At 41.9% G+C, this 24,309-nt stretch overlaps 1 protein-coding gene and 1 long non-coding RNA gene across 3 annotated transcripts; one reads left to right on the plus strand and one right to left on the minus strand.

Moving 5' to 3' along the window:
• Nucleotides 1-931: 931 nt before the first annotated feature.
• TWIST1 (twist family bHLH transcription factor 1) lies at nucleotides 932-3,086 on the minus strand. The gene is made up of 2 exons (XM_016217070.2): nucleotides 2,104-3,086; nucleotides 932-1,588 (listed from the first exon to the last, which is right to left on the minus strand). Exon 1 carries the CDS (start codon nucleotides 2,743-2,745, stop codon nucleotides 2,146-2,148), a length of 600 nt encoding a protein of 199 aa, XP_016072556.2. The 5' UTR covers nucleotides 2,746-3,086; the 3' UTR covers nucleotides 932-1,588; nucleotides 2,104-2,145.
• A 1,760-nt stretch (nucleotides 3,087-4,846) lies between these two features.
• LOC107540313 (uncharacterized) lies at nucleotides 4,847-8,564 on the plus strand. 2 transcript variants are annotated; one of them, XR_001603489.2, is made up of 3 exons: nucleotides 4,847-5,314; nucleotides 6,543-6,662; nucleotides 8,475-8,564. It is a non-coding gene; the product is annotated as an uncharacterized LOC107540313 (long non-coding RNA). The 2 variants fall into 2 exon arrangements; XR_001603488.2 differs by having other exon boundaries at nucleotides 6,947-8,560.
• The last annotated feature ends 15,745 nt before the right edge of the window (nucleotides 8,565-24,309 follow it).

The following is a 24,309-nucleotide window of genomic DNA, read 5'->3' on the forward strand; positions in this document are numbered from 1 at the left end:
ATGATATTAATTATAAAAGCCAGGACTTTCCTGGCCCAGAAATAACCAGAATGAAATAAAAATCAAGCACCATTTGTAGCCTATTGTTTTACTTAACTTTATCAGATTTTGTATACATAATGTAATGGGGAAAAATTCTGTGTAATTTTGGATAAAATATATTTGCTAATGAACCAACTAGAAAATGAATAGCTATAGCATTTAAAATTGTAATTGTTCCAATAGTTACCGAGGATGCTGAAAGTTCATGTTCTTTGTTAATTGTATTTCACTCCACATGTTCACTGTATATAAAGGAGGAACATGCTTCCCAAATGGGTAACATCAAAATGGGAAAATTCTTAACTTTGGCTTTCTTTTTCAGCAAACGTGACACTAAATGTCATTTTCATTCATGAAAGAAGAGTTAAGTAAATTACTTTACAAATGGAATTCTCTTTCCTGCTGAATTAAACTTCATTATTTTCTATGCACATGTATTCATTTACATGTGTATATAGATTGATAATTTTAATAACACTTTATGCATCCTTTCACTGAAATAAATCCATTATTTAAGAGTCCTCACGAAAATTGGAGGACATGACAAAAACATACAGTAACAAGACAAAACAGTGCTGACTTAACTTTTATAGCTGCCTCTTCAAAATATAAGCAAGAGGGGTAAATAACAGATTTAAGTTTTTGCCGTTTGGGGACCTGATAAGAGATGGAGAGATGCCACTAAGCCCTCTGAACACCAACTGGAATAATAATAAAGCTGTCTTTCTAAATAGCATGCCTGTACCTGTCAGTAGCTAGTTTATTTGAGTTTTGCACTCCTTTGTTTATATTAGTGCCCCCTCCCTCCTGTGTGCCTCCAGAGTTAAACAAGCAGGTATTTATCTCCAACTTAATCCTGAGCTTTAAAAATATAGACCAAACTCTAAGGTTCTTAAAATTTTCAGTCATATTTATTTATTGCAGAAAAATAATATACAAAGATATTTACAAAACAATCATAAAAATATGAATGCATTTAGACACCGGATCTATTTGCATTTTACCATGGGTCATCAATAAATAAATAGAATGTTGTTTTTTGTATTTTAAGTTTTTTTTCCCTCAGAGGAAGGATGAAAAAAGGAATTAACTGACTGATTTTGCAAGTCAGTTTGATTCCAGCATTTTTATTTCTAAAGGTGTTCTTAAAATTCCTCTGATTGTTACCATTTTAAAATGGAGAAAGTCCATAATGATGCCTTTCCTTTCAGTGGCTGATTGGCACGACCTCTTGAGAATGCATGCATGAAAAAATAAAAATAAAAACATTCTTCGTCATAAAAAAAAAAAAGGAACACAAACAACTGTTCAAACTTCTATCAGAATGTAGAGGTGTGAGGATGGTGCCGCTGCCCGTCTGGGAATCTCTGTCCACGGGCCTGTCTCGCTTTCTCTTTTAAAAGTGCGCCCCACGCCCTGTTTCTTTGAATTTGGGTTCTGCTCTTCTAATTTCCAAGAAAATCTTTGGCATATATATTTATTTTTAGTTATCCAGCTCCAGAGTCTCTAGACTGTCCATTTTCTCCTTCTCTGGAAACAATGACATCTGCAAAAACCCAAAAGGGGGTAAAGTTGGTTATTGTTTAGGTCTCTGTGGCTGTTTTCTACGACTAGTGAGCACGGCTCTTATCACCACCACCGAGAAATTACGCTGAACAACCTGGAAGGATTTCAGCCCAAGGGCAAGAGGAAGTGGGTGGGCGGAAAGAAGGAGGTGGAATTTGGAAACATCGGTTGTAAAAAGAACTAAAACTTGAAAGCCAAGAGAAAGGGAGGCGCTGGCAACCGTCCTTACCCATGACCCTCGACTCGCAAGGCTTCCCTCCAGCCTGTCACGCACGCTCACCCACACGCACACCTTCACCGGGGCGCATCCCTCACTCCCCAGCCCTACCCAACTGCCTCCGGGGACGCTCGGGGTGCGGTGGCGGTGCCGGGTTGGGTGGGGAGGCTGAGGGGAGAGCGGGAGCGGGGAGGAAGGCGCGGTGGGCGGGGGTCCGCGGCCTGGCCGCCAGTCCCGCCACCTGAGCGCATTAGGGGCGCAGGAGCGCCGGTCCTTACCTAGGTCTCCGGCCCTGCCGAGGGGGTGGGGAGCTCCGCCTGCTAGTGGGACGCGGACATGGACCAGGCCCCCTCCATCCTCCAGACCGAGAAGGCGTAGCTGAGCCTCTCGTGGGCCACATAGCTGCAGCTTGCCATCTTGGAGTCCAGCTCGTCGCTCTGGAGGACCTGGTAGAGGAAGTCGATGTACCTGGCCGCCAACTTGAGGGTCTGGATCTTGCTCAGCTTGTCCGAGGGCAGCGTGGGGATGATCTTCCGCAGCGCGGCGAACGCCTCGTTCAGCGACTGCGTGCGCTGGCGCTCCCGCACGTTGGCCATGACCCGCTGCGTCTGCAGCTCCTCGTAGGACTGCGGGCTCCCGCCGCCGCTGCTGCTGCCGCCGCCGCCCGCGCCGCCGCCGCCGCCCGCGGACTTCTTGCCGCGCTTGCCCTGGGCCGGGCTGCCCGGCTCCTCGCCGCCTCCGACGCCCCCGCCCGCGGCCCCGCCGGGCCCCGAGCCGCCGGCTGCGCTGCGCCGGCTGCTGCGCCGCTTGCGCCCCCCGCGCTTGCCGCTCGGGGGCTGCTGCCGGTCCGGCTCCTCCTCGCTGTTGCTCAGGCTGTCGTCGGCCGGCGAGACTGGCGAGCTGGACACGTCCTGCATCATCTCTCGGGCGGCAACGTGCGGCCTCGCAGGCCCGGGGCAGAGGAGCGGCCCGGGGAAGAGGAGGAGAGCCGGGCGCCTCAGCCCGCCAGCTTCCCCCGCGCGCGGCGCCGGCCCGGGCGGTGCGGCCCGCCGAGGAGGGAGCGGGAGGAGGGACGGGGAGGATCTCCGCGGGGAGGGCGCGCGGGGGAGGCGGGGAGGGAGGCGGGAGGGGGAGGGGACGGTGTGGATGGCCCCGAGGTCCAAAAAGAAGGCGCCCAGCGGCCGCACGCACACCCGCTCGGCCTCCTGGAAACGCCGCCGGTGCCGGCTAGCCCGCGAGGTGTCTGGGAGTTGAGCGAAAGCTGCAGACTTGGAGGCTCTTATATCTCTGTGCTGGCGGAAAGTTTGGGGGCAGCAGTGTCATTGGCCTGACGTGGGGAGGAGGGACTTTTCGAAGTTTTATAGGAAAGTTTCCGCTTTCCAGCCCCCCTTCTCCGTCCCCACCCCCCTTCCTCGGGGTCTAACAACCCGTCCTCCCAAACCATTCAAAACCGACCTGGCCCCTGCGGCCGGCCCCTCTGCCCGCCTCTTTGCTGCCCTCCCCCTTCCCGCCCCGCCGCCCTCCGCCCGCGGGATCCGGCGATTTTCTTCCGCGCCGGAGCGCGCGGGCCGCGCCCCCGCACCCGAGCGCAGCCCGGGGGAGCCGCCGGAGGGGACCGTCGCGGCCGCGGGGTCGGTCCCTCCCGGAGTGGCTGTGACAGCAGCGAGGGCAGCGGCTTCTGCGCAGTGGGTGATGTCTCATTTCGCCCCAGTACCCTCCAGGTCCGTGGGGCCGGTTGGGCGGGAGAGAAATGGAAAGAAAATTGGCAACCGCGTAGCCCATCCAATGGTCAAGTAGACAGGCCCCTGGAGTCCCAAGGGCCAAACTACCGCGGCTGGCCCGGCGGTCGTGGGCGTTCCTGGAGACGTGGCCACGCCGCCGGGACTGCGAATGTGCGCCCAGGCCTGCTCTCTCACCCCTGCCCGAGAGGCGTCCGAGGTTCTGTCTCTCTGAATAGCGATCCAAACTAAAGCTTCCCAGCACCCAGGGTGCTGTACCTCCGAAGGTGCTAGAAAGAGGCAGAAGTTCGCTCTCCCGCGGAAGGCCGGCCTCCTGTCCTTGGAGGAGGCAGTAGGGCCAGAGGGGGGCAGCGCAGCGACTTCGCCGCGGCCCTGACCGCCTGCGCTGCCGGCCCAAGGTGGAGGGCCGTTTTGTCCCCACCCCACTCCCAAATGAGCCCTCGCGTGGCAACCTCTAAAGGTCGGCTCGAAAGCGTGAGACGGGGGCTCAGCGTTGCCTGGACACGGGGGGCTGCCGGCTGGGAGAACCTCCTTCCCCACCCCAGTTCCTGGAGGTCGAGTGGTCAGTTATGCGTCCTGCGCCCCAAACGCATGCCAATTGCTTGGACACGTTTACATTTTAAGCATTTCAGTATAATAAGGTAACAACGAAGAACCCCAAAGAGGGTGTTGGTGTAGAATCTGGCAAATTGGAAGCAACAAAAGTTGGTGAGCTGGGGAAGGGGAAGGGAAGGGAAACCGCCGTGGAAGGGAAGCTCATCTTTGCAGTGCTCAACCTTTTCTTCTTTGGAGCCAGTTGGGGTAGAATAACCGTTTCATGGTCATGCGTTGCTTTGCAAAGCAAACCAGCGGCCAAAAGCAGTAGTCGGTTTGAGGGGTCAGATTGGGGGGGGGGGCTGCTTGAGTTCAGTGCCCTGGGCTCAGGTCCCCTGCGCAGGCCGAGGTCCACTCAAGGTCTCCCCAGTCTGGACTCAGAGATGAGAACTGACTCAGCAAAGCGCCTCTTTCGTGGCCAGACCGAGGGTCGCGGTTGCGGGCGGCCGCAGGAGGAGGCGGGAGCCCAGGCGACACGCGAGCAGGCCACGTGGCGGTGCCCGCTGAGGCCTCGGCTTTGGTCCGGGAAACCCAGCGGCCTGGAGCGCCTGGTCTCCTGGGCGCAGTGAGGGCGAGCGGCGCCCCTCCCGCGGGGCCGAGCGAGGCTGTGCTGCCTTGGGAGGGGCGACTTGCAGGGTTTGTCCGGCACCGTTTTTACAGATGCTCGGCAACAATGACCACAGCGTGCCAACCGGCCTGCCTCTCCAGTCACTGCCATACTTTAAAATCAAAGCCTGTCTGAAAATCAAATTCTACTTGACCTCCACTTACTAGCACTCAGGCAGGTCTCCTTAAAACAAAACGCACCCTGATATGTCACCCTTGTGTTTTTGCATCTTCTGCCGGGAGAACTTGATCTCCTGGGAGCAGTTAGAGACCGGGCAAAAGTTCTGCCCTGGTATCTACCAAGTGCTCTTTCTTGTAAATCGGAATTGCAGAATATTCCGCGATTCTTATTTGAAAGTAGCTGCAGAAATCTTGAACATTTCCCACCTTCGCCTATCTCGTTTTTTGTTGTTGTTTTGGTTGTTTTTTTTTTGAGAAAGAGATCAATCTCAAATCTGAATTTTGTTTTGTGTGTTGTTTTTTTCTCTTTAGCCGAATTCTCAAAAAATAAAGAGATCGACTATTTGGACGCTTTCCTTTGTGGCTGTGAGTAAGCAAGACAGGAAAGTGTGGGCAAAGTGTAAAGGAAACCGTACCTGACCGAGGGGAATGGGGGTGGGGGTGGGGGTGGGGGCTGAAAATGGGGGCGGGGAAACTGGGAGAGAAACCGAGTCCTTGACAGCGCTGCAGCCTGGGATCCTTAGCCAGCCCGACTGGCCAAGTCATCAATCACCGAGACTGGCTCCTAAACAAGGGAGCCCAGCCCTTCTCCTGGCACTAAACTTCTCTAGAGCATGAAGAGCTCCTGGCCGGCGCAGGGACCCTGGGGGTTGAGGTGAAGCTCTGAGTGACAGAATGCTTAGAGGGTTTAAAATGAATGACCTAACTAGAACCATCCCGCAGAAACGTCCCTGAGCAAGTCACAATGAATGACTTGAGCTCTGAGAAGGAATGGGGATGGGACTGGGCTCTGAGGGCTCCAATGTTGCTTTGCGAGCAGAAGGCTGTAGCCTGCAGATTGAATCCCGGCGGGATTGTCCCACTTGCCCGGTCTGCACCCCACCTGACACTGTATCTGAGGATTTTCTTAGCCACACTTCCTGAGGCAAGAGCAAAGGCGGGATCCCTGTCTATGTGCTCATGAGCCAAAAGCAATTCCGCCTATGTTGCAAACACCACACCAGTGATAACTTTAGATGTACTCACTTTAACAAACGAAAGCTCAATTGTGAAAGCCTAATTTCGAAACTCTTAAAATTAAAACAGTCTTTGAAATTTCCCTTTGAGCCCCAACTCAGCCTGACGTGAAGAATGTCCGGGAAGCGCTATCTTCATTGGGAACACTGGATTAATTGCCATTTACTAATTCTTTTTTGCCTACTTCGAAAATCAATTTTCTGAACGTAATTTAACTGAAAACAAAAAAGGTTTTCTTTTGCACTCGATAACTCAAAACGAGCTTTGTTTTCAAACTGCTAACTTGGCTGTTTGCAGTCCGTCCTGAGGAATGTGTGCTGTGTTAATTTTTTTAAGAAAACTGTTACAAGTAACAGAGTTAAGAATCTCATACTGAGCATATGCAATAAGTATGTAGGCATCTGTATCTTTACAGTTTGAGTTTGCACGGGCATTCTCGTAGCAACAGTCATTTAGAAATACTTTTAGAGATGGAAAAGACACACACACACACTATGAAACTGTTAGCAAGCTGGTAAGTTTTGGGGTTGGTCTTGCACAAAAGATGAATAACTGACTCTGTGTCTCCGCTTCCTCCTCAGTCTTTGGATGACCTACCACCTGCTTGTCGGCTTAGGTTCTGTGAAATAATTTCTCCCAGTTGCATGAATGAAGCACAGGATGATTCACACAGAAGGGGGCGCAAACTGGAAAAGGCTGCAGTGAGTGGATCTCAGATGAGACAGCACATTGTAGATTAAATCTGGGTTTGAACACTGTACAGGAATTTAAGTGAGGGGCTCTTATCAAAGTGCAGCCTAAAGTTTGTGGCAGCACAAGTGACTTTGATAACTGTATAAAAGCAGATTATTTCCCTGGGACACAGGTAGCCTTAATGATGTTTGAACACCTTGCCCTAACCAAGGGGTCAGTCTCTTTCTCTTTTAATGTTAGGCTCATTCATGAATTTAACTGATTCTATGTTTCTGTTTCTGTATTTCTTAAGGAAAAAGAAGCTAAAGTTATAAGCAACTAAAATTTGAAGCTTGAAATCCAGAAGTTGAAAAAATAGAAAGCACTAGAAATTGAGTTGCCAAGAACACCTCAAATGAGCAAATCAGATTTTCCAATAAATATTAGTTTTTCCAATATCTGGCATTGTGCACTCAAAATGAGGGTGAAATGAGGAGACACAACTTGCTGAACTTGTAGGGAGAGGAGAATCAGAGTGTGGAAAAGTATGGAGTTTTAAAGAGCCTTTCCCCAAAGTCTTTATTAGTGTATTGGGTGCATAGGCTAGAAAGTCCGTGCCTGTCTTTGCTGCCAACTAACCTTGTTGAAATACACTCTCACTTTACTTATTTGAAAGAATCACTGCGATAACTGAAGACATAATTAAGAAATTCATATTTTTTCATAGAGGCCTTTATCATGGCCACAATCTTCCTACATCATATGCATTTTACCTCCTTTTTAATCATCTCATAACCGAGCAATTTAAATATAAATCAAATGATTTGCATTCTGTGTTTTTCCAGCGAAATTTCCCTTTCTAATTACTTACAACTTTCATCTCTCTTCACTTCAAGGGGTTTCCTTTTTTTCTCCAATGGCTTTTCCTGAATCCTTAAATCCTGTATTCATTGTTAGGATTGATTCCTTCTGCAGAAAACATGTTGTTTTTGCTAGTGACCACAAGAGGACACAATTTCCCAGAGAACTTTGTTTAAAAAAAAAAAAAGCTTGTGGAAGTGGAAAGCTAACAACATAGCAAAAATACTACACAATCAACGAATGTCGTTTTAGGGATGTCTAGTTGATTTATGCCACTTTTATTAATTTTTGAAAACAAAAACATGAGTTGGCATTCAAGCTTTAGATTTTTTGGGAAAAATTAGTATCTTTTTCTTTGTTGTAGAACATAAAAGAAAAGCATACATGAATGAAAGTATACTAAAATACCATATTAAGGGGAAGTGTTTATTTTACATTAGCAGAATTTCATACAAAACTCTTGCTGACCAGGAATTTTATTTTCTTAAGTTTAGAGTCATGTTTGGCAATGAAAACCAGTTTTTTAAAAAATATATGAACATTCCAAAATGCTGTTGGAAGTTTGAATTTTTAGTTTGGGCATCTGGGATGTCTTTACATTAAAAAATTACACTGCAATTATGTTTTCTCTTTCGTCAATTATAGTTTAATGCACACAGTAGGTTAAGACCTATAATTATGTTTCAAACATATAGGAAAATAGGATACTTAAAAAATATTGACTTCTAACACTTTCCCAGAATTATTGCTCATAATCTTTGACTTAATTTAAGATTCCCTCCCTCTTTTACTACTACTTCCTCTCAAAAAAGGTTTCAGGGTGTCTGATTACTTCTTAAAGTAATTTAAAATGAATTCTGTCTTGCTATTTTTCTGGAAGAATTTTATAGTTCTGGTGGAGTGCCCTGACCACCAGGCTGGGGCATTTCAGTGTCAGTTGGAACCTAATGCTTTTGTCTTGCATTTGTGTCTTCTTGCAGATACATTCCTAATCACACTCTCTTGTCCCTGCTGGAGGGACTGAGCAATGGACCAAAAGACCTGGGGGGGAAAAAAGAGAAAAAGACGAGAGAGAGAACAGAGTAAAAATAAGGGAGTGATGAAGAGAGACAGCAGACGGTGGAGAGGTACCAGATGGAGCTGGAGCAAGTGAGCAAAAGGGAATCCATGGCGAAAACGAGAGTGAGGCTTGATATGCAGGAGACTCGAAGGCTTAAATGACAGGAGAGGAAAAGAAATAATTGCACATAATGGAAACTAGAAAATGCACCAGGATCGTTTGCCTCAGTTTCCACGCAAAGAGATTGTAGTAAGTAGCTACCTGTTCCTTATTGTAGACATTTAGTTTTTAAAATCCCTGTCTCTGTCACCCACGTTATAACAAAAAAGAAGAAACAGGTGAAGGGCCATGAAACTTTTAAGTAAAGTGGGTGTTCATCAAATAGGCATGCCCTGTCCAGAATTAGAGCAAAGATGGTAACATGCCATTACTGGGTCTCAAGATGCTGAAGGGGAAACATCTGGGGAAATACCGACACCATTACTTCTTGAAAAAATGCTATGACCCATGCTAGGATTTCAGAAACCTTGTGTGGTTCCTAAGACTCCTAGCTCATTAGTTATTTTCCACTTGACCTCCAGAATGGAGATCAAACTGGGTGTTTTTCCCTGTAGTTAATCAGGATCAATGCCTTTGCCCTCTCCACCTCAGATTCCTCAGGGGAAGGCGTAGTGTAAGTGATGAGTCTTAGTCTCACTCGCCCCTGCTCAAGACCTTGAGAGATGGGAAGGTTCTGGTTCTGCCTAGTGGTGCAATCAGAGATCTGAATTCTGGTTTCAAGTGGCACTAATGAATTGCAACACGTTTATTGACTTGTAGTTTAACAAACTCGTCAAAGTCTTTAATAATTTTAGGTGCTCTGAGTGAGAAGATTTAGTCTCATGTCACGGTCTAATGGGAAATAAAACATGCAAACAATTTTGTAACATGGAGAGCTAAATGCTGTGATAGATGCTTTCTTTTTTCCCCCCTTTTTTAAATTGATTTTATTGGGTGACATTGGTTCACAAAACCCATACATGCAAGTTTCATGTGTACAGCTCAACAAAACATCATCTGCACACTACATCTTGCACCCATTGCCCAAAGCAAAGTCTCTTTCCGTCCCCATTTATCCCCCCTTTGCCCGGCTCCGCCTACCCCACCGCGTTTTTCCTCTGGCTATGTGACGGATGTTTCCACGCAGTGCCAAGGCAGGACACTGGACCTGGTCCGAGGCAACAGGATGCCTTTGCATTTTGGGAAAACTCCTCGCTGTGATGGTAGCCTCCAAATAGACTTCCAGGAAGCCTGTCCCAGCGAGAAACACACAGAAAGGCCCACAGACCAAACGGAGATGCACATATCACATAGTTTATTAAATCAATTTGAAACATACAGAAAGAAAGGGAAATATATGGAATATATTAATATACTAGTTCAGGTTGCAAACAGGCAGGAAGGACCATGCTACCCAGATCCTGAGGTACACAGATCCACAATATTAATATTCTCTCTCTCTCTCTCTCTCTCCCCCCCCCCCCCCCCCCCGGTCCCTTTATCTCTACCCATCAGCCTTCTTGCTGATGAGGGTAAGAGGTCCAAAGTTTACAGTGAGCAGTGTTGGAAGGTGGCTGGAGCTGAAATGTACTTGTTCTACCAGAGAGGCACAGGGCAACTATACTCTGTCACAGCTGGGCTTGACACTTAACCGGCTGAGCAGCTATTTATTTTATCTTTCTGTCTTGGACAGAGGACAGGTGGACCAAATTGGATGTCACCAGTGGAGATCCTGTATAAGATCTCACGGATGTGGGTGCCTCATGAATACTGGGTTCTCCGAGAGCTTCATGACTATTTGATGCACACATAGTCCCGTCCCTTCCTACTTTACTTTACCGATGTCTGAGATGTCTCTCAGGTTACTTGTTTCCATGCTTAATGCCATCTCTCCTCCTTGTTCCTCTTATTCTCTTTAGCAGAATCAGATGTTCATAAATAGTGCAGCAAGCATACTTCGCAGTTTTCCTGAAGCACGCAGTATTTCAGCTTTCGTTCTGAAAGATGAATCGGGGTGAACCAGGTGAGAAGTAGAAAGGGTTGGAGGAAAGGAAGACTTTGGGAGTGGCGTGGGCAGAGGCACAGAGGCCTGAGCACGTATGGTGGCCTTTTCAGGGAGTCCTGGGTGGCTGGAGGGGAAATGGGTGTGGAAACAGCCAGAAAGGGCACAAAGTTCAAATCACAGTAACTTTGTGTGTTTGTGTGCCATGCCGAGGAATTTGGGTTTAATTCTAAAACCAGTTGGAAAATGGAAGAATGTTAAGGGGGAAAGGACATGATCAGATTTACATTTTAGAAATATTAGTCTGTGGACAGACACGGTGTAAGGGATGGATTAAGCAGTTGTGTGATTGGGTTTAGGAAGATCTTGCATCAACCCACAATATACTAATGGAAGTGCATCAGTTGATTTACGAGAACTTACCTCATTGCTGTTGCTATGGGGATGTGGACAGGATAATACAAAATTGAGAGAAAATGACTGGGTTAAGGGAGATTTGGGGGCTGCAGTTCTTTATTGTAAAATAAAGTCAATGGGTAATTAGAAAAAGTTAAAAAATAAGTAAACTGGAAAGGATTTTAGAAATCACCTAGTCTGACTAGTCAGTTTTATGCATGACAAAGTTTTTTCTGACCGCTTAGAACTAAGATCCGGCAATATCTGGAACCTAAAAGCATTTTCCTAAGTGATGAGAGTGAGTTTCCTTCTAATTCTGGAAACCGTGTGTGGCCGACTATGGACCTAAACTTTTACGCCAAAAATGAGTAAAATAGGCAGTGAAGTGCTTTGAAGGGGCGTAGAGGAGGCTCCTTCCAAAAACCACCTTATACTTCCCATAGTCATGCTTTAAATCTATCACTGGTCACTCATTAAGTTGGGGCCTGGTATTGTCCTCTGCAGGCTCCTTTTGTAGATGGCAAAGTCCCCAAGGTGAAGTCACACATTAGGTCACTAACACCTTTGAGTGAATCAGATTGTGTGATGTTTTTCTCAAGGCAGGAGGGGCCCAGGGTAGCTGAAGGACACTGGGATATATTGGCGAGGCGGGACCGAAAGGCAGGGAGAATTGTGAAGAAAGAAGAGGTCGTGGTACTGGGGCCTGAGCGATTTTTCCAAGTGTGGGCCTTGGGAAAGGCTGTGGCTCGTGGGCCTGTGGGAGAGGCACCTGCCTGTTGGGGAGGGTGGCTGAAGATGCCCAGTTCCGTTGTCTGGAACCAGATCTGAGTGAGGAAACCAGAGCCCCCCGCCTTGTCTCATGGTCAGGCTTTCCGTCAAGGCCTTTGAACCTTGATGTGTCCATCAGATAAGGGGGACTCTTCTGTTTACTATCAGGTGTAAATTAAGAGCAAACAATAATTCACGATCTCTTTGTTTTTACCATAATGGGTCTGTTTATATGTAGTTGTGTCCAAGACCAGAAATATTTCCGGGAAACTTGAAGTGTATATAACGATTGAAAAAACAGAAATATCCATTAATGGGCATAAGCAACCTTAATGCAATTTTAACTTCAGTCATTTTTTGGGGGGGAAAAAATCATTGTTAAAAATACCCTAAAGCGAGGACAAAGATGTTCATTCTGAAGCATATCAGCAGGCGTGGGAAATCTGAGGAGCAGATACTACAAATGAATTATGTTTAATTTATTTTTTAATTTGGCGATCCTCCAAAATAGACTACACAGTGTGATATGATTATTAGGAAAAATATTCTGTACTTCTAAATTTATGTAACATTTACTCACTATTATTTTCATTATACTGATTCTTGTATGAAAATTGGGCACCCAGATATTTTATAGAATCATTAAAACACTGTGGTCCATTGAACACACGGCTTAAATGAGAGAGAAAGAATTTCATGGGAGACATTGGTAAGGCAGAATGACAGTCAGATTTTATATGTGAATACATCAACAATAGAGCTGCGATCACAAGTGTGCCTTAGCTTCTGTCATTTCCATGAGTTAATAGCCATGACAGAGGATCACATTATTGGAGTAATTCCATAGAATGAAAGCAGAATAAAAATAGGCACCGAAGTAATTTCCCTAGATGATCATTTTACTCTAATTTCTTACAAAGTTTTGAAAACATTACAATTGCAGAACTGGAGAAACTGCTTAGAAAAAAATCACTTCATTGAAGTCAGAGAAGACAAGAGTTAGAATAAGTTTTAGAAGTCCAGAACACTTCTTCCTGGCGAGAGAGTACAGAGTAGTGGATGTCAGCATCTATTCTGGAGCCAGTTAGTGAAGGTTCAGATATGGCTAAACTCGCTGCCCTTGACCTTAGATCTGTTACTTACCCCTCTGTGCTCCCAGTGAAGGGGAGAGAATCATGTAACTCAGATGATTAAATAAAGTCCTAAGTACTAACCACTTAACATGCTGCCTGGCACTTGATACACGTTTGATATTGTTGTTGTTGTTGTTATTGTCATTTTTTAAAAAAATTATTGTTGAAAGTATTGCAGATATCCCCTTTTTAATGAAACTAAGTTATGCAGTACTTTGTGGACAGAGATGAAGCAGTTGCACTCAAGTCTAAGGGCAAAAAGAAAGGTTTAAAGGGTCAATGAGGAAATTCGTTGATGATCGGGTTTTGTGTGAAGAGGAACTGTTCCTATATCTTTGTCTAAATCCCTGAAGATCAAAGTTCAGGGTGGGAACATTAAATGGAGAAAGTTTAGTAATTTATCTGTGCCCTAGCTGCCAGGAAATGGCAACAGGAGGCATATGACCCCTTCAGTTTCTGTATTGGGTAGTGTTTTGTCTGAGCTGAAGATTCTCATATTCAACTGTCCGCTTGACACCATAATGTGGTTTCTCACAGAGAAGTTGAACTTACATATAAATTGTTCCTTCCACTCCTGCAAATTAGTAAATTTTAGTAAATTATTTGTATAACTGGTTTTTTAATTTAAAAAAATTTTTTTGATTAAAGTTGACTTTCAATACTGTATTAGTTTCAGGTGTACAGCATAGTGGTTAGACATTTATATAACTTAGGAAGTGATTCCCCCGATAAGTCTAGTATCCACTTGACATCATATATAGTTATCACAACACTATTGACTATATTCCCTGTGCTGTACTTTGCAGTATCTACACAAGTTTGTTATGTGTATGTCCCTCAATCTCTTCTACTATGGGCTCCTTTTAGGTAAGATATATTAACCAAACTAGAAAATTGTGTTGAGAAAAGAGTCAAGTCCAATAAATATTTGACAGAATTTTATTAAATTGGTAATGAAAGTTAGAACAAGGACTGGATGCTGAACAGCAAGAACACTCAATCTGATCTAGTCCAATTTAGACATAAGCCAAGCCTACACTACTGCGACTTCCCACTCTCTCCTCAATGTGACCTTTGCGTGCTTGTTCAGTTTAGGACTGCATGTAAGAACGACCGTGAACCTGTGACTTGGGAAAGTGGTGTCAGGAAATTGTTCCCCTTCTTGATGATTTTGTCAACTCCTCTCTTCTAAAGGAGACATTTATGTAGTCTAATAACTTCACTGAATTGTAATAAAACATATCTTCATGTTTCCTTTCTCTACAATTTCTGTTTAAAACATAATTTGCATGCATTTTTATAGAAGGAAAAAGTCTTGAAAAGAGGAGAAACTTTTTTTTGTTAATCTTCACCCAAGGGTATTAATTCCATTGATTTTTACAGAGTGGAAAGGAGGAAGGGAGGGGGAGAGAGGGAGACAGGGAAAGAGAGAGAGAGAAACATCGATGTGAGAGAGACACATTGGTTGGCTGCCTCCTGCATGTGCCCTGATCCAGGTGGGGATCGAACCTGCAACCCAGGTATGTGTGGGCCGGTGCTCTAACCACTGAGCAATACTGGCCAGGGCAAGAGGAGAAACTTTTACTTTTTTTATACAGCATATAAAATATAGTCCAAATGAATCCATCAGTGACAGGATAAAAGGAAAAAATACTGTGTGGGGGGAAAGAAAAACAGGACAAGGGAAGCAGGAGAGATGTATAATTATTTTATTTTTTGTTCTACATAGCCACTTATCCTTGCAACATGGATGATAAATGAACAACCAGTAGGACTGTAACACAGTACAATACATTGAAAGCCAATTAGGAATGATATAGGAACATTAAAAAGCAACTACAACTAAATTGTAGCCAATCAGTCAGAGTATGAAAGAAAAACATTAGATTTATGAAAGAGTGAATTACTCTGAAGAACATCCACAAAATCAGAGCTGTAATAATGGCATTATACGCTAAGCTGATGAAGAAAATGTTGTAAATCATATCCTCTCACTTGGAAACTCTCCCAATGGTTGGAATTTTATTCCAAGAGAACCTCTATTTCTGAATTAAATGTCATAAATCTGAGAATTGTATTCACTTTTGTCACTTGATCCATTTGGTAATAAATTTATGGTGAGCCCCCATGAAAAGTTTGCAGCTGCATAGTTAAGGTTAGTCTGAGTACTCCCCTTTCCTCTTAAAAGATGTTTTCTTGGCATTTGTGCCTGTCCCCTCTGTGCTAGGGCTCAGTATCTTTGACTCTGGTGCTCTTGGTACTGTATTGGGCTCCTTGGCTGTGATATAACTTAGCAAATTATTTCTTATTCTAGCATTGCATATGGATACCAGCCAGCCTTCTATTTCAGCCCAGAAGTTGTGTTCTCCTTTTGTTAAAATGAGAAAACAAACATCTTTGTAATTTTTCTCCCTTTCAATGTTAAATACTGCTTTTTAGAAGTTTACTGCAATTTAATTTTAATTTTGTTAAAGATCACAAAAATAAAGTGAACAAAAAGAGAAAACCTTAACGTAACTTTGTCCAGGAGCACAAGGGCAGTGATATCAAGTTTGGTAGCAGTGGGTGGACCTGGCCCAAAAAGCATAGATTTATCCGATGGTCATCTATTCTCTGCTATTCCAACATCATAAATAAGACAAATGTCATATATAGGGTATCTGAGCGGATAGCATACATTATGATTATGTAATTATGAATCAGCGGCTCTAATGAAAGGCAATACCAAATGTCCTTCTAATAAAGGAAATACCAGAGATTATGTGGTCTTGAGGTGGTAACCTTTTTATTAGACAGGCGGTAGGAAGCTATATATGTATGTCACTCACAAACACACACATGCACCCACATACAGACATAAACATGTATTTCTGAGCATTTAAGAAAACAGCCCAATTTATACGCAAAGAACTAGTTCTTACTGTGAACATAAAGCAGTAGTAATAATATAGAAAATGAGAGTAGGGGAGCATTATATAAATTGCATGAAATAGAAATCATCCCAGTAGCACAGAGGGACTGTTTGAACGACGGTATAAATTGAAACCCTAGAATCTAGAGAGAAGGTGCCTATGAAAGTGGAGGCAGAAAAACCAGCCAAACAAGTAAAATTGAATTTATCAGCCATTACTTTCCACTTGGTCCTTTATGTCCCTTTGGACTAGTGGTGAAGATAATGGAGTTACGGGCGAGTAAGTAAACCCTTTTGTTTTGGGGACCATTTCTCTTTAGAATTCACCCAAATTTTCATACACTCGATGACCGGTTAATATTGGACAATTAAATGTGAACAAAGAAGAATTGTAAATACTGCATAACATACATGAATCAATAGACAGGGTTTTGTTTTGTTCAAATTAGCTCCCTGGGGGCTAATAGGAACATATTCTAGGTATTAATTTAGCTTAAGTGGCTCCCACAGAAACTGTTTTGGTTTCTATGGCGACTTTTGCTCTGGTTTACTGATCTATAACAGTTTCCTCACCTTTTCATTTCCTGAAATAGCACCAAGTACAGTATCTAAATTTTGACTAATATAAATCAAAGCACATGCTTACCTTTCAGTAAAGTCCTCTATTTCAACACGTGCGCAGGGTTTTCCTTTTTAATGCATTAGACATCTGTTATTGCTAATGGGGATAAAATGTCACATGTTAAAAACAATAAAAGTTATTAAAAGCAGTGCAGGTTTGAAACATTTTGAAATTATGTTAGAAATGTAATTGTGTGGGATGTTTTTTTTCCCCCTTTTGGTCAATGGCAGTTTTCAAACCTTGAATATGAAAACTATGGGAAAACAAATATGCACATGAATATGTGAATGTGAACATGTAAAGCTTTTTGTGAGTATATTTATCAGGTTCTAATGTAGCCTATTAAAAATAAATTGAATATTAAATGTTACACAATCTCTATGTACCTTCACACACACACACACACACACACACACACACACAGGTGCACGCACGCAAGCGCGCTACACACATTGTAACCCCCATGGGGCCAAACAGGAGGCAAAACTGTGGTACTAATTGTTTAAAAATCATGAATTTCATTAGAAATTCAGAGTGTATTCCTGACCAGTCAATAAGTGTCTTAGCATTAGGAGACTTTACTGTACCTGTTCTTATTAGGGGTGTGTGTGTGTCACAGGTGAGCTCAGCTGTGTTTAAGGAGGAACACCTCACATTGTTAAACTTTCCATTTCAGAGTCAATGAAATTAAAGTGCACATGTGCTAAGTAATTTTCTTTGTAATTTTAAACTCTGTTTAATGGTAAATTTAATTCTTATCTTTCCAATTAATTTTAACTTCTCTTCTTGGGGAGACTGTCAGAATACTTGCTTTACTGAAGATAAATTTATAAATGAAAATCAGTCTACCAAAGCCCAGTTATTGCATGCATATGAAGCAATACAACTCTGAAGCTAACTGAGGCTGTTAGGAAGCAGGTCACTAGATATGCTTGCCGGGAGAGGAGGGTAATAATGGGAAGGACTCACAAGAGGGGCCTCTAATATGCTCGTATATCTGCTCCTAGTATCCAAAGAAATCACAGAATATTATTTATAAGCATGTTAGATACCTAATTTAAATGTTTTAGAGTTAAGGCAAGAGTTCTCTTCTGAGCAACAGCGTCCTGCCAGACAACTAAGAGTACAACTCACAATTTGTATTGATGTGTTGCTATTTTTAGTTTAAAGTAATTTTTCTTCATTTTTTTTTTTATGGTGGTAACATTTCAGACCTATTCTTTCAGCAACTCCCAAGTATGTAGTGCAGTGTTGTTAACTATAGTCGCCCTGCTCTAAAGTAGGCCCTCAGAACTTACTCTGATAACTGGAAGTTTGTACCTTAGACCAATATCCCCCCATGTCCTCCACCCACAACTCCTGGAGACCACCATTCGACACGATTTTTACAAGCTTCGCATGTTTGGATTCCACATATGAGCGAGAACATACCGTGTCTGTCTTTCTCTGACGCATTTCACCCGGTGTGACGCCCTCAGGGCCTATCCACGCAGTCGCGAGAGGCAGGATCTTCCTCCCCAGGCTCACTGGTACCTCGCTGTGCATCTCCACGCCCCCTCGCCGCCCCGGGAGGCACTGGGCCGTGTCCATGCCTTGGCTGCCGTGAGGAGGCGGCCGTGAACCTGGGCACAGACACCTCTTCCAGGTGCTGATTTCACTTCCTTCAGGTGCTCATTCCCACCACATGGGGAACTGTTGGGTCATCGTTGGGTCATGCCATAGTTTTATCTTAATATTTTGAGGAACCTCCATAGTATTTACCGCAGTGGCTGTACCAATTTATAGTTCTGCCCGCAGTGTGAAGGGTTTCCCTTTCTCCACATCACCAACACGTCTCCCGTATCTTTCTGATGACAGCCATTCTAACGGGGAGGCGACATCTCGTGGTTCTGATTTGCATTTCTCTGATGACTAGTGATGTTGAGCGTCTTTTCATGTACCTGTTGGCCATTTGTATGTATTCTTTGGGGAAATGTCTAGTCAGGTCTTTTGCTCATTTTTAAATCAGATTATCTGTGTTTTTGCTGTGGAGTTGTATGAGTTCCTTATATCTTTTGGATGTTAACCCCTTATCAGATAGACGGTTTGCAGATATTTTCTCCCATTCCATAGGTTGTCTTTTCATTTCGTTGGTAGTTTCTTTTGCTGTGCAGTAAAGCTTTTTATTCTGATGTAGCCCCACTTGCTTTCAAATAATTTTATTATTTTTCTGACCAAAAGGGAATGGTAGAGAACTGGAAAAGTACAAACAAGTATAGAAATGACCAGTTCTCCTATAGCATATGTAAAATGAACATTTATATAAAATGAACATTATAGATATAAAGAGACGCATAGTACCCATATATATTTACATGCACTCCTATATGAAACAGAAATGAACCATGCCTTATGTATTGCTTTATAAAATACTTTTTTACTTATCATTTATTGAAATCATCTTTCCACAGCACAAACTATTTTGTACAACATCTTTTTAACAACTGCAATAATTTCAAATGAGGACTCACATTTTTAGCCAACTAGGCTATTTTCTATATTTTGGTATTATAAACAAGACTGAGATACATATTTTGTAGTCTGATCTTTGTACACAGTCTTCATTATTTCCTTAGGCTAAATTCCTACCAGTGAAATTTCTGTAAACGAGCTATAAGAATCCACATAGTGTCCTAACGTTGTAAAATATGGCTTAGATCTTCCCAACCCGAGCCAAGGTTCAGAGAGCATTCTTGACTCCTTTCTAACGTCGATCTTGATATGGTAAATTACCTAAACTTCAGATATTCTTGATTCTCTCCAAGAGGAAGCAGCTCTGCTCTGAGGGAAAATTCTGTTTTTCTCATTGAGTCAGTGACCCCCATCTAATCAATGAGTGTTCTGTAGGTTTCCTGAATGGCAATTCCAGACACCTTCTTTTCTCCAATTGACTGGCTGCTGGTCTTAGTAATTATATTCAGGCCTGATATACTTTTGTGGGGCTAATGCTAAATCAAGAACTGGAGTCCTTTGGGGGCTTATTTTCAATGTATGTAAAAACAATGATACTGAAATTTTGGTGACAAAAAATGGGAATGTTCAACAATCATTCATATTATGACATAGGAAGTGTTCAAGAAAGAGATGTCTTTTAGTAAAAAAGGGTGAAACTACTAAAGTATGGAGGAAAAGAAGAAAAATAAAAAATATTTTTAAGGTGTGAGCTATGAGTAAACACATTTACTTATGTATGTACCCCCCCATGCTAAGATACATGTGAAGGTATTCTGATGGAAATACTTTTACATGTATGCACGTTTGCATGTATGTGAATCATACAATGGAGGGAAGGGTTATAACTATAGAAGCAGACACTCTGGGGTGTCCAGGGTAAGGACCCTGAAGTATGGATTGAGGTATGTGCATATTTTCATGTGGGTGTAATTTGGGAAGATTTTTGTTGTGTTTTCTTGTGTAGTGCTTTGAGTTGTGGGCATTTTTCAGCCTGTTTCAAGTTAATTTTAGAAGCAGTTGATTGAATTTGATGAAATGTAGTACACTGTTCAGGGTATGAAATTTAATTTGTGGTTGTGTTGTCTTGAAACAAAGTGGTATACTAGATATATTTTTTAACTGAGCTCATCTGCTCTAATTATAATAGGCTTTGGTGAGATTAGGCAAATGAACAGTGATGAAAGAAATGGTGTGGCATGTTCAGTCAGATCTACAATTAACTAAACCACTACTTGTCAAATGCTTGTTAACTACAGTCACCACATTTTTTGGTCAAAAATATGAACCCATGGTGAGAATCTTTGAGACAGGGTGTGTTTCCCAAGTCAGAAAAATTTTAATAAATTTCAGAAGGCCCTTTACCATCAACTTCAAATAAGCCACTTGAAATTGAATCAAAGCATTTAAAAGGAACAAGGTATTTAATAATTATTCTTTCACTTTTCTATGCAAGGAGGAAAAATTATCATAAAAATAGTAGATATGAAAAAATTATCCATTTTTAAATTTTGAGAAATTATGTATAAGGCCAACTTTATCTTTTCAAAAACTGATATTTAAATTGCAAATAAATCTAGGAGAAAGAATATACCACTTCTCAGAGATTTTGTATAAACCCACTAATGTCAGAATGAAAAGAGAAATTCTGTGTGCATACAGAGGATAAGGCCAGGTGCCAAAGATGTTCAAGAATGCACTTTAGGATTCGACTTCCCTCTCTGTTGCTCCGAAAAGGCTCCTGTTCTCTTATCCACACTGATTCCTTTCTGTCGGGGGGTAGGTGGCAGACACTTACCTAACCATCTTTGGTGCACAGGGACTCTTATGTCCCTTGGGAACCTAACATAAAGTATGACCCTGCTACCCCATTCTCAGTTAACTGGGCTGAGTGGGTGTTTAGATTTCGTGTTGGCCTAGATCAATGCTAAATAACTGCCACAGTCCCACTTGTCCCTTACTATCACCAACTTAGCTTTCAAGTTGAATTTGCTCAAATATAAATTCCCAGAGGATTTACCAAGTGAGGTATCACTTTTTCATATAAAGAGCTTCATATGCAAATTTTAGAGATTATTTTAGGAATGTAGTGTTTATAGTGACCTTCCTGGCCAACCAAAGACTGTGATTACATATTTCATAGATCAGAAATCTTACCTTAAATATCCATGTTTTAAAAACAAAAATATGTTATTACGACAGCAGCTCAAATTGGACACAAATGTCATTCTATTTAAGACTCTGATTCCGTTTAGGAGAAGCAGTACAGACTATTGAATATCACTTTTTTGTGTGTTTTCATGAGCCCTTCTAAAAGGCTGAATTGTCATTTTGCTCTCTGTAAAAGCTCAACATTGAACTAGCATAAACAGCAACAACAGTGGCCAAGTATTACTCTGTGTGAGGCCCTGTACTAAGCACTTTATAGGATCTCTCCTGATATTTTAAATAACCCTGAGTTTATTATTTCCATTTTACAGATCAGGGTAGGTACTGAAGCCCAGATGTTTTAAGTGAGTTACCTAATTTAGTAAGTAGGAGAATTAAGATGTGAAGCTCCTCCAACACTATAAATCCATACTTGAGAATGCCTTTTGCCAAGAATGTCAGCATGGATGGATCTTGAGAATATCATGCTAAGTGAAAAAAGTCAGGAATAGTTAAGAACCATATGATTTCACTCATATGTGGGATATAAAACTGAAAGCAGCAAATGAACAGACAAGAAAAACAAACAAACAAAAACTCATAGACACAGACAACAGTTACCAGAGGGAAGGGGGTGTGGGGGTAGTCAAGGGTAAAGGGGGTCAAACATACGGTGACAGAAGACTTGACTTTGGGTGGTGGGCAGGCAATGCAATATACAGATGATGTATCAAAAATGTATATTTGAAGCCTCTATAATCTTATTAACCAATGTCAACACAATAAATTTAATTAAAAAAAAAAATGTCAGCATGAACCAAAGGACCTAGAATCAGATACTCAGTGCTTGTCTATGTCCTTTCGGGGCTGAGTCCTGATTTTTCTTCCAGGATCCACGTAATACCATGCATAAAACTTGGTTTCATGTTCATGAAACACTTGAAGAAAAAATTTAGAACATGATATGAATCAAGTATATGTGAATGTCTCCCTAAAATTAATAATTTACATTTGTAAGGTACTTTATAGGTTCAAAGGAATGTCATAGTAATTATCTGATTTTTTTCACTTTTTATTTTGAAATAATTATAGATTACAGGGCATTGCAGAAATGTTAGAGAGATTCTGTGCTGTTCCTTTCAGTTTCCACTAGTTACTTCCTACACATTATGGTATAATATCAAAACTGGGAAGTTGACATTGGTGTGAAAAGGCATAGTTCTGGGCCATTCTATCAGATATGTAGATTAGTGTAGCCACCATTGCAACTAAGATACAGAATTATTTCATCAGGAATTATCTGATCTGAATAAATGCACACTAATTTGGAAAACATATACTTAAATATAATGTCTGGGCTGCTGACAAAACAGAACTACTCTGAATGAATTCAGATAATTTTTTCAGATTTAAAGTGACCTACCATTTGTTTTTTAATATATGTGCTATTACAGTAGCAGGATACATGGGATACAATGTCTGACTTAAAAAGATATGCATACCAGGACTAAATGCTGGCAGGCAAGTATTCCAGACATAAAAAATATTGGGGACAAAAAAAATTATTTTATTTTTTTCAATGTATTTAAAAGAATTATAAAATGACTCCTGATCTTTATATAGTATTTTATGCTTTTACCTATAACCATTGGTGGTGAAGGTGATGGCTTGTTCGTAGAGTCTTCATTGCCCTAGAATCGGAAGGGATGTAACAATAATGATGATGATGATGATGTCTATTCTAATAGAAGTTACCATTTACTGAGTGCTCACTATACACCATTTACTCTGCATACATATTTCAGCCAGTCCTCATAAGAGTCCTATCAGATAAACATTATTCCCATTTTAAAGATGAAGAAACTGAGGGTCAACAAGGTTAAGTTGTACCAGCTTCCATAGCATCATGTGATGTACTTGTGATTCAAACCCACTTCTGTTGAATTCTAAAGCTTTTGTTCATAAGCACGCATTCATCAAAAGAAAGCTGTGGCCTCAAAATAGCCACAGAAGATTATTCCAAGGCCTTTTCAAAAACTTCCACCAGTAGTACATCTTTCTGGTTTTTTGCAGAGACTATATCTCTCTGGTATAAGAAAAGCCCATGCCTATATTTCTGAGGTCCTCAGTAAAGATAAAGAATACTCATTTTCACATCATTTCTGCTTAAATGTAATAATCATGTAATCATTTACAAATAATCTCAGTGTCTAAGAATTTGTTCTCTGAAATTTTTCACTCGGCATACATCTTAGCTTCACTATGTATTAGCTGATTGAGCTTGGGAAGTTATGTAACTTCTCTCTTCCATGGTGTCCTCATCACTATGAGGGTAATAACATGAAGATAATAATATATCCTGAAGTTATAATGAGAACTTTAATAGTTATGTGAAGAACTAAACACAGCATTTAGAACGTGTGCTTTCATTAAGCAATACAGTATATATGTATATATATATTATTATAGATATTACTACTAATTATTATAGATGTTACTACTTCATCCAGAACTAATAATCCAATTACTTGGTGGTTCTCCTTGAGCCCATTTCTAGTTTCTCCAACATTTCACTAAACTATGGGATTAAATTGGTCAGCAATTTACTAAATTATGGGACTAAATAGAGTTCGAGATCTGACTGGTAACAAATATAACCTGTGATTTTATTAAGTTTTGAAGAAGTCACAAAATTATCTGCAGTAAAATAATTGTATAATCATATTCATTCATTCATTCGTCCATTCAAACGCGTTTATATGATGCTGTTGCGTTTTATTGCTCACCAACTGTTTGATCTATTTCCATATCTCATAGACATGTCTCTCCCGTTTGAAGACTGGATAGCATAAAAAGCTGTCTTTAACAGCTGCTTTGAGGTCATCTACATTTGCTGGCTGCAGGTGGAAATCTCCTTCATAGAGCCCTAAATAGAAGGTTGTAAAATTTGGCCTTTGAGGGAGCAGACCATACCAGACTTTTGTATAATTTATCATCCACAGAGTGTGTTAACGTGCTTTTGATCTTTGAAGGCAATATCTTTCAAAGTCATGTGCTGCTTCTATGTGACCATTGGTCCTTTTTAGGAATCTCAGTATCATGCTGATTTCAGCGAGCAAATGAATTTTTAAGATGGCACACTGACCACTCAATTTAACTGAGACTCTAGATCCTCATGAAATCCAGTTGGGAGGATCATCTGAGAGCAAGTACCTGAATAGGGCTTTGAAAACAACAAGTGACTAA

This window comes from Miniopterus natalensis, chromosome 10, assembly GCF_054644295.1.
Source record: "Miniopterus natalensis isolate mMinNat1 chromosome 10, mMinNat1.hap1, whole genome shotgun sequence".
Lineage (NCBI taxonomy): Eukaryota > Metazoa > Chordata > Mammalia > Chiroptera > Miniopteridae > Miniopterus > Miniopterus natalensis.

Bases quoted from the DNA above. Each gene is read 5' to 3' on its own strand.
- TWIST1 (XM_016217070.2), bottom strand. From the start codon at position 2,745: ATGATGCAGGACGTGTCCAGCTCGCCAGTCTCGCCGGCCGACGACAGC.